The 10,797-nt window shown below is 37.9% G+C and overlaps 1 protein-coding gene across 1 annotated transcript; it reads right to left on the bottom strand.

Annotated features, from left to right (window-relative positions):
• Positions 1-731: 731 nt before the first annotated feature.
• LOC105043378 (uncharacterized) lies at positions 732-1,322 on the bottom strand. Its single transcript, XM_010920902.4, has one exon. It carries the CDS (start codon positions 1,254-1,256, stop codon positions 924-926), a length of 333 nt encoding a protein of 110 aa, XP_010919204.1. The 5' UTR covers positions 1,257-1,322; the 3' UTR covers positions 732-923.
• Between the last annotated feature and the right edge of the window lie 9,475 nt (positions 1,323-10,797).

Here is a 10,797-nt window from a genome sequence, read left to right as displayed (position 1 = left end):
TATTAAAAAGGAATCAGATAAAGTTTGATCTCCCAAGCAAGATCCATTAAACTTCCCTTTGTATTTGTCATTTACAAGGCTACAGCACTAATCTTCAACTCCTGAATGTGGCCTCAACAGCCACGTCCCCACATGCATGTCAATTCACTCCGTCTTGGCGGATTCCTTGCTCTTCATCCAAGTCACCCTGTGCCTCCCACCCAAAGCAAGTCCTTGGTTCTTTAGTGACAATGACAATTAGGTTAGGTATTCTTTCTGACATCCCATGATGTGGATAGACACAGTGAAAGAAAAGAACACAATCAAATTAAATTAAAATTTCCACGCTAGTTCGGTTGCCTGCGCCCCTTAGTGGGCCCAAACGGTTGCACACTTACGCTCGCTTCCTTTGATCAACGGCAAAGCTTGTGAGGGCCCACGTCCCCGGTCCCATCAGTTCCACCAAACCGTGGCCTTACTTAACCTAACCTGTTCCAGTACCGCCAACTAAAATTATGACGGTCCCTCAGCAACTTTCCATCAAACAACCTAACAAATGCAATGTCTACAGTCTTCCGCGAGGCGGTGTAAACAGATGCCACTTCTTCTCTTCCTCCTACCTGACCCAACGACCCCCATGGAGAGAAGTACAAGATTCCACCTCAAGAAGGCTTCAACTCAAAGTTTGGAATCCATGGCCATGAGTTGCTACTAGTAATCTAAAACTACCGATATATATAACTCCATCAATATTAAAACAAGGCCACCTAAATAAATCTCATGTTCTTGGTGATACAAGATAACTCTTACAAAAGTTATCTATTGGTATTTCATATATACAAGTGATGCTCGGACGATTCATATTTCACCATAAAAAAAAAAAAAAAAGATAAATATCGTACACGAATCCATATCCATGTGAGGTCTATAGAAAGTCTCTCTCTCTATCTAGGCTTGGAGGGGGTGATCTTGATAACAAGGCCGGGGAAGACATCGTCGGGGTCGTGGATGTGCGGGTTCTGCTCGACGATGAAGGGGTCGCCGCACTTGTCGCTGATGGTGTGGAGGGTCTCTCCTTCTCCCACGACGTAAATCTCGTCGCAAGGCCGGCTGACGAGCTTTCCACCGCGCACCGGCTCGATCGTGTCGTCGACCGCCGGGCTTTCTTGGAGGGAGCTCAGCAAGATGAGGGCGACGATGGCCAAAGCGCAGTACCACGATGCGGTATCGGCGATGGAGATGACGGTGGCAAGAGGTCTCTTCGGGAGGGAGGCCATGGTGCTGTTTGGAGATAAAAATTGGAAAAGGGGGTTGGAGGTGCGGTGAAGGGGAATCAAGGGGTTGGGTTTATATAGAAGGGTCGAGGGAGGTCGGTCGTGGGTCGTCGTGGTGGTTTCGTGCAGGTTGGGATTGGAGACACGGGGTTTAGCCCTTCGGAATTATCCCATGAGTCACGCATAAAGGGTTTTGGCGCGTGGTCCGGGGGTCGCCAAGCACCAAAAGAGTGTTCTTTTTTGGGGTTTTGGACTATAGAACGGTTGGCCGAGTCATATCTCATAAGAGCTCTGCTTGTTTGGGAGTCCCCTACGCGATCCAAAAGGAACATGGAGTGACTGGAAAGGAAGGCTATTTGGGCCTCGAGTGTGAATTGGATCAGAGGATTCCAGACCCCAGAATATTTGGTCTTGTCGTTTTGGAACCTTTATTGTGGGTGGTGGATTGGCTGAGAAGAATGATCTTTAGCGATATGGGACGTATCTTAAAGCGGTGATGACTCAAACCTCTCCCTCTAAGTGTAGAACCCTACCAAAATTTTGGTGAATGACATTTGCATCTCTAAATTCTAGAGGGGTTTAGCTTTTTTGGACTTTTTCATCTTGCTCGTCTTTGAATTCGTAGACTGGACTTGAATTGGATCGCTGCCGAGCATCTTTCATCATTCATTAAATATTGTTTGTTTAGTCGTTTGATAATGTATGTGTAACAGTTTACCAGAGCATTTGAATTTTGGTCTATAAGCACCGCGAACGTGGCAGATTATGATCAACAAACCAATAAAAAATTCTGATTAACGATGTGGATGATTAATTTGATTCCCTTGATTGATGCATGTCTTGTGGGCATCCTTGGGGATCCATGTCTAGTTGGTGAAACGCATTCTAAGTAGTAGTTTAACAAACAATTTGTTTATTCTGGAGATAAGTATCATATTGTAGTTAGATAGAAGAGTTGTTGATATTCCTGAAAAGTGCATCTGAACTGGTGTTCAAACAAGTAGCCTTGCATTAAAATGTACAATTAAATGGAAATTAGGTTTGCATTGAATTGTATTATCAACTGACAACTCATAAGAAGTTTATGACCATGTGAGATTCTACTCAATCATGAGTTAAATATTCCTATTTGGAAAAAGCTCATGAAATGCGGAAGGTCACAAATTGTTAACCAGTGTTTAGTAGGAGATACCAAACTATACTAGCTGTGGATGCACAGAGGACAACCTAAGAGAAGTTGGATCGAACTGAATTCTACTCAACCAGCTACGGTAGGGATAAGAAGTCACAACCATAAGGATAATCGGAGGAATCTGCTCGACAACACTACACAAATTAGTTTGGAAATCGGTAGGAGATAAATCCAAACCTACAAAGCCTACCAAAATGGGTGGAACTCGAAGATATATTATCCAAAACCCGGTTGTTTAGGTGACTTAATAGTGGTTTAAGCAATTGTAGGTCACAATGGTGCAACAAACATAGATGTGCAGGAGATGATACTGAGAAAGCTTGAGAAATTATGCAATATATAATTTACCATTATATGAAATCCCTATTGGCAAGGGCTGATAACATGGTGATAATAGATGCAATTCAATTTTAGATCAAGGGCAACAGCAAAAGCTTCAATTACGAGCTTCCACCTTGCATGTCCCCATATTAAAGCTGGCAAGAAGGCAAGACGATATGTTGATGCTATGTGACCGTATGCGGAAAAGTCTCCAAATATCTTGGGAGACATCCCACATGATGTAAAGAGAAAAAATTTTGTCATGCCTCCAACTCAAGATCGCAAGCAGGAAGTCGCGGCAACCACCGCATACTTATGAAGAACTCTCTCCATAAGCATGTAAGGTATCTCATCACGATATCAATGCATCACAGCAGAATAAATTCAAATAATTATTATTCAACTTTAATTCAAGTAATTAAATCAAATATTTTATATCCAATAAAATTTTACTAAAAATAAAATAATAGATCTAAGTTCAATGAAGTTGATAATGCTAAATCTCGCCTCTAAAAGCTCTGTCCCAATATTAATTCCCACGCTCGTAATTAATTATCTGAATCTAAAAATTAAAAAGAAAGATAATGAGCTAGACAGTCCAGTAAGTAACAAATATCTCAATTAGATATTTCAAATATTATATAATTTTCAAGAATAATACTACAAATAAATATAAAAATATATTTCATGCTGATTTAATGTAAATCCAATATTTTTAAATATTCATATATAAGATAATCATAAATTCGATTCGAATCAAAATACTCGTAACTCAATAACCTCGACTATGACTAACGTTTAACCCTCATTGGCAGGATCCACTGAATACCAGCACACAACCCCCACTAGCAGGGTCCACTAAACACCAGCACACAACCCCCACTGGCAGAGTCCACTAAATACCAGCGCACAACCTCCACTGGCAGGGTCCACTGAGTACCAACGTATAATCCCCATTGGTGGGGCCCACTGAAACATAGTTAGACTGAGAGTATAAATCTGATCCATATCAAAATATTTTTGTATCATAACATATCATAATTTCTATTGAACATATGTATAATCAATAAACTCATAGTATTTCAGAATCACTTTTCATTCAAATCATAATTTCATAAATCATACATAATTTCAAAGAATAATTATTTACTTTCAGAACAAATATGAAATATCTCGAGAAGATGATTCATTACTTATCTTTCACAAACCACTGAATGAACAGATCGACTAACTTTTAGGAGATTCTTCAGTGTCTATTATCCAAAATTATATTCTTGTATTAATTTTTATTTAAAATTAAATCTAAACAAATTCTAAATCAAAATCCTACTTAAGATCGGATTCTTCACTAAGCTCGATCAAAATCATCAAAAGGAAGTCTTTCACTACGCAAATCTTAGAAAGATGATTTTGAGAGAGAAAAATCCATCAAGAGAAAGAAACAATCTAGAGAGAGAAAATTCTAGAGAGAGAAAAAGTAGAGAGAAAAAGTTCAATTCTAAAGAGAGAAAGTAAGGGTTCAGACTGAAGAAAGAGAGAGAAGAGAGAGAAACTCTCTCTCATTTTTATTTTGCTATTTATTTATTTTTTTTTTCTTTCTTCTTTTTCCCATGGGTGAAACAGGGGACCGAATGGTCCCCCCTCATTTGGTTGGCCGACCAGCGGCCGACCGGCATGGGGATGGCCAACAGTAGAAGGAGGATGACCCACCGTCCGAAGGAACCCAAACCGGTGGCCGACAACGACCAACGACGTCTAAAAATTAAAAAAACTGAAACCTCTCCCACGATAAAATCCGGCGACTCCAGTCGCCGGCGAACGTGCACACCAGTACGGGAAGGAAGGGAGAGAAGAGAGGAAGAGAACCATATGCTTACCTTGAGCTCCGACGACTTCTTCGGTGAGAAATCACGGCGAGTACGGTGATGATTTTCACGGACGATTTCTAACAATCTTCGTCGTTTCGCTCCGAGTTTTCACAATGGGAGGAAGGGGGAAAGTTCCCCCTCTTAAATAGAGTCGGAGGGGAGGAGTCAAACTCCTCCCCAGCAGCCTTTCCGACTCCAATTAGGAGTCATCGACGGTGGAAGAAGACTCCCTCAGGGAGTCTTTTTCAATTTTTTTTTGGGCTTTTGGGTTTAAGGCCCAATGGACCAGGTGTTACATTCTTCCCTCCTAAAAATAAATTTCATCCTCGAAATTTTTCTTGTTTAAATCCTCAAAAATTCAGATTACTTTTACATTAAATCATGCCATCTTCTAATTTCAAAATCGGATCATTCATCATAATATCTATCAAATCAAATTACTGTTTTGATCAGTTTGAGAATAATTCAGACCACTATGCTTTCGTTACGCACTTTGATTCAGTCCACTAATATACGTATATCAATTTAAGTTTCTAAATTATATCATGATCAGTATAAGTCATTGTCTTAATGTTCCTAGTGTCTACCCACCTACACTCATGTCTGATTCTATATGTCATATAGTTTATCCACTTATGCTCTAATACCATATTAATTATCATGCCTCCGACCCGAGATCGCGAGCAAAAGGTCGCGGCAACCACTGCATACTTATGAAGAACTCTCTCCATAAGCATGCAAGGCATCTCATCACGATATCAATACATCACAGCGGAATAAATTCAAATAATTATTATTCAACTTTAATTCAAGTAATTAAATCAAATATTTTACATTCAATAAAGTTTTACTAAAAATAAAATAATAGATCTAAATTCAATGAAGTTGACAATGCTAAATCTCGCCTCTAAAAGCTCTGTCCCATATTAATTCCCACGCTCGTAATTAATTATCTGAATCTGAAAAATAAAAAGAAAGATAATGAGCTAGACTGCCCAGTAAATAATAAATATCTCAACTAAATATTTCAGATATTATATAATTTTTAAGAATAATACTGCAAATAAACATAAAAATATATTTCATGCTGATTTAATGTAAATCCAATCTTTTCAAATATTCATATATAAGATAATCATAAATTTGATTTGAATCAAAATACTCGTAACTCAACAGCCTCGACCACAACCAACATTTAACCCCCATTGGCATGATCCATTGAATACTAGCGCACAACCCCCACTGACAGGGTCTACTAAACACCAGTGCATAACCCCCACTGGCAGGGTCCACTAAATACCAGCGCATAACCTCCACTGACAGGATCCACTGAGTACCAACGTATAATCCCCATTGGTAGGGCCCACTGAAATATAGTTAGATTGAGAGTATAAATCTAATCTGTATCAAAATACTTTTGTATCATAACATACCATAATTTCTATTGAACATGTAGATAATCAATAAACTCATAGTATTTCAAAATCACTTTTCATTCCAATCACAATTTCATAAATCATACATAATTTCAAAGAATAATTATTTACTTTCAGAATAAATATGAAATATCTCGAGAAGATGATTCATTACTTACCTTTCACAGACCACTGAATGAACAGATCGACTAACTTGTAGGAGATTCTTCAGTGCCTATTATCCAAAATTATATTCTTGCATTAATTTTTATTCAACATTAAATCTAAATAAATCCCAAATCAAAATCTCACTTAAGATCGGATCCTTCACTAAGCTCGATCAAAATCATCAAAAGGAAGTCTTTCACTGCGCAAATCTTAGAAAGATGACTTGGAGAGAGAAAAATCCATCAAAAGAGAAAAATTCTAGAGAAAAAAAGTAGAGAGAAAAAGTCCAATTCTAGAGAAAGAAAGTAAGGGTTCAGACTGAAAGAAGAGAGAGAAGAGAGAGAAACTCTCTCTTATTTTTATTTTGCTATTTATTTATCTTTTTCTTTTCTTTTTTTTTCTTTTTTCTTTTCTTTTTCCTTTTTCTTTTTCTTCCTTCTTTTCGTGGCTTTCCCATGGGTGAAACGGGGGACCGAATGGTCCCTTCCTCGTTTGGTTGGCCGACCAGCGGCCGGTCGGCACAGGGATGGCCGACAGCAGGAGGAGGACAACCTGCCATCCGAAGAAACCCAAATCGATGATCGACGACGACCACCAACGTTCGAAAACCAGAAAAATTGAAACCTCTTCCACGATAAAATTCGACAACTTCGATCACCGACGAACGTGCACACCGGCATGAAAAGAAAGGGAGAGAAGAGAGGAAGAGAACTATATGCTTACCTCGAGCTCCGACGATCTCTCTGGTGAGGAATCGCGGCGAGTATGGTGATAGTTTTCACGAACGATTTCTGACGATTTTCATCATTTCACTATGAGTTTTCATAGTGGGAGGAAGGGGGAAAGCTTCCCCCTTAAATAGAGTCAGAGGGGAGGAGTTTGACTCCTCCCCAGCAGCCTTTCCGACTCCGATTAGGAGTTGTCGATGGTGGAAGAAGACTCCCTCAGGGAGTCTTCTTCAATTTTTTTTTTGGGCTTTTGGATTTAAGGTCCAATGGACCGGGTGTTACATTCTTCCCTCCTAAAAATAAATTTTATCTTTGAAATTTTTTTTGCTTAAGTCCTAAAAAATTCAGATTACTTTTACGTTAAATCATGTCATCCTCTAATTTTAAAATCAGATCTTTCATCATAATATCTATCAAATCAAATTACTGTTTTGATCAGTTTGAGAATAATTCAGACCACTATACTTTCGTTACGAACTCTGATTTAGTCCACTAATACATGTATGTCAATTTAAATTTTTAAATTATATCATGATCAGTATAAGTCATTGTCTCAATGTTCCTAGTGTCTACCCACCTACACTCATGTCTGATTCTCTATATCATATAGTTTATCCACTTATGCTCTGATACCATATTAATTGTCACACCTTCGATCTGAGATCACGAGCAGGAGGTCATGGCAACCACCGCATACTTATGAATAACTCTCTCCATAAGTATACAAGATATCTCATCACGATATCAATGCATCACAGCGAAATAAATTCAAATAATTATTATTCAACTTTAATTCAAATAATTAAATCAAATATTTTACATTCAATAAAATTTTATTAAAAATAAAATAATAGATCTAAGTTCAATGAAATTGACAATACTAAATCTCGCCTCTAAAAGCTTTGTCCCAATATTAATTCCCACGCTCATAATTAATTATCTGAATCTGAAAAATAAAAAGAAAGATAATGAGCTAGACAGCCTAGTAAGTAACAAATAACTCAATTAGATATTTTAGATATTATATAATTTTCAAGAATAATACTGTAAATAAACATAAAAATATATTTCATACTGATTTAATGTAAATCCAATCTTTTCAAATATTCATATATAAGATAATCATAAATTCGATTCGAATCAAAATACTCGTAACTCAACAGCCTCGACTATGACCAACGTTTAACCCCCATTGGCAGGATTCACTGAATACCAGCGCACAACCCCCACTGACAGGGTCTACTAAATACCAGCGTACAATCTCTACTAGCAGGATCCACTAAATACCAGCACACAACCTCCACTGGCAAGGTCCACTGAGTACCAATGTATAATCTCCATTGATGGGGCCCACTGAAACATAGTTAGACTGAGAGCATAAATCCGATCCATATCAAAATATTTTTGTATCGTAACATATTATAATTTCTATTGAACGTTTGTATAATCAATAAACTCATAGTATTTCAGAATCACTTTTTGTTTAAATCACAATTTCATAAATCATACATAATTTCAAAGAATAATTATTTACTTTCAGAACAAATATGAAATATCTCGAGAAGATGATTCATTACTTATATTTCACAGACCACTGAATGAACAGATCGACTAACTTCTAGGAGATTCTTCAGTGCCTATTATCTAAAATTATATTTTTGCATTAATTTTTATTCAAAATTAAATCTAAATAAATTCCAAATCAAAACTTCACTTAAGATCAGATCTTTCACTAAGCTCGATCAAAATCATCAAAAAGAAGTCTTTCACTGCGCAAATCTTAGAAAGATGACTTTGAGAGAGAAAATCCATCAAGAGAGAAAAACAATCTAGAGAAAAAAAGTAGAGAGAGAAAATCCAATTCTAGAGAAAAAAAGTAAGTCTTCAGATTGAAGGAAGAGAGAGAAAAGAGAGAAACTCTCTCTCATTTTTTTTGCTATTTATTTATCTTTTTCTTTTCTTTCCTTTTCTTTTTTTTTCTTTTTTTTTTTTCTTCCTTCTTCCCGTGGCTTTCCCATAGGTGAAACAGGGGACCAAATGGTCCCCCCCTCGTTTGGTTGGCTGCCCAGCGGCCAGCCGGCACGAGGATGGCCGACGGCAGGAGGAGGACGACCCGCCATCCGAAGGAACCCAAATCGGTGGCCGGTGACAACCACCGACGTCCGAAAATCAGAAAAATCGAAACCTCTCCCACGATAAAATCCAGTGACTCCGATCGCCGGCGAACGTGCACACCAACACGGAAAAGAAGGGAGAGAAGAGAGGAAGAGAACCATATGCTTACCTCGAGCTCCGGCGACCTCTCCGGTGAGGAATCGCGGCGAGCATGGTGATGATTTTCACGAGCAATTTCTGATGATCTTCGTCGTTTCACTCCGAGTTTTCACGATGGGAGGAAGGGGGAAAGCTCCCCCCTCCTAAATAGAGTCGGAGGGGAGGAGTTTGACTCCCCCCCAGCAGCCTTTCCGACTTCAATTAGGAGTCGTCGACGGTGGAAGATGACTCCCTCAGGGAGTCTTCTTCAATTTTTTTTTTGGGGGGCTTTTGGGTTTAAGGCCCAATGGGCTGGGTGTTATAAATCCTATTCAGGATATTTGCAGAATATAGAATATGGAACATGAGGTCTGCTAGGACAGCTGGGCTAAGGATAAAATGAAGAGCAAGGAAGATTCTCTACAAAAAGTTTTGAATGGTCTCATTCAGCCAATAGTATAAACAATGTAAACAAATAAAATAAGCAACTACAGGAAGACTCCCATGGAAGTTACACCCTGCATCTTTTGAGGAGAATGGGTTAGATCCGGTGCCATTTGACCACAAGTTTACTGAATATTAGTTGCACACCGGGGATGCAAGTTATTTGCGGCATACATGTTCTTCACATAAGAAAATAATTTGAATATCTGGAGACATGATCTGCATTCGCATAAGATGATCAAACCTTTCAACGACCAACATACTTAGTCCTACTTTTGCTTTGAGAGAATGCATTTGTTCTACGAACCTTTGAATCCAAAAAAATAGAAATATATCTTCATTTCTTTTGTGAATATAAGCTAGAATTGGGGACATAAAATTACATCCATCGTTGGAAGCAAATACTCAAGCGATGCATGAGACTCTGCTTGGGGTTGTTTATCTCCACACACATTCAAGGCATGTGACATAAATGTAAAATATATGCATGCGTTTGTGTATGCACATACTTTTATATATTATACATCAAAAAAAAAGTTTTTGCACACTTGTACTTATGCATTGAATTTTCATCATACGTGCAGCATGCATGCGTGTATAACCAATAAATTTTGTTTCAAACCATTAGATCAAAGTATGGATAAGTGTATCCGAACTGCCCTATTTTCACCATACAATAAACCACTAATAATGGTCAAATCCAGGCTACCCAATTAGTTAAATTATAAGTTAAATTGTGAATTGCTACAAGTTGAACTGATTAGTAATGTGTGATTTGGTGTGGTAGTAAAAATTTAGCAAATTAAAAATCCTATATATAGAGTATCATTGCTTACAAGTGCACCCAGGATGTATTAGTCGGGGATATGTGCCAAGCATAGTGAAATCAATGGTATTAGTCACACCTTGTCTGCAACCAACCAATCAATGACTTCCACATCTTGCAATGAACTGAGGGCTGATCAATTGTGGATGATCTATAGTTTTTCTCTCATATGCAGGTTTAGTAAATTATTATTAGTTGCAGTGTATTTTGTCATATTGCTACTTCTAAATTTTGAGACTCTCTGAAAAAATGTTGTTCATATATCTCATACATCCCAATAAATCTGAACTCCTATCATTTTTTGGGATAAATGAAATTGCATCAAGAAT

This window comes from Elaeis guineensis, chromosome 4 (assembly GCF_000442705.2).
Source record: "Elaeis guineensis isolate ETL-2024a chromosome 4, EG11, whole genome shotgun sequence".
NCBI lineage: Eukaryota > Viridiplantae > Streptophyta > Magnoliopsida > Arecales > Arecaceae > Elaeis > Elaeis guineensis.
The sequence above is the reverse complement of the archived record's forward strand: the minus strand, read 5'-3'. Positions and strand labels throughout refer to the sequence as shown.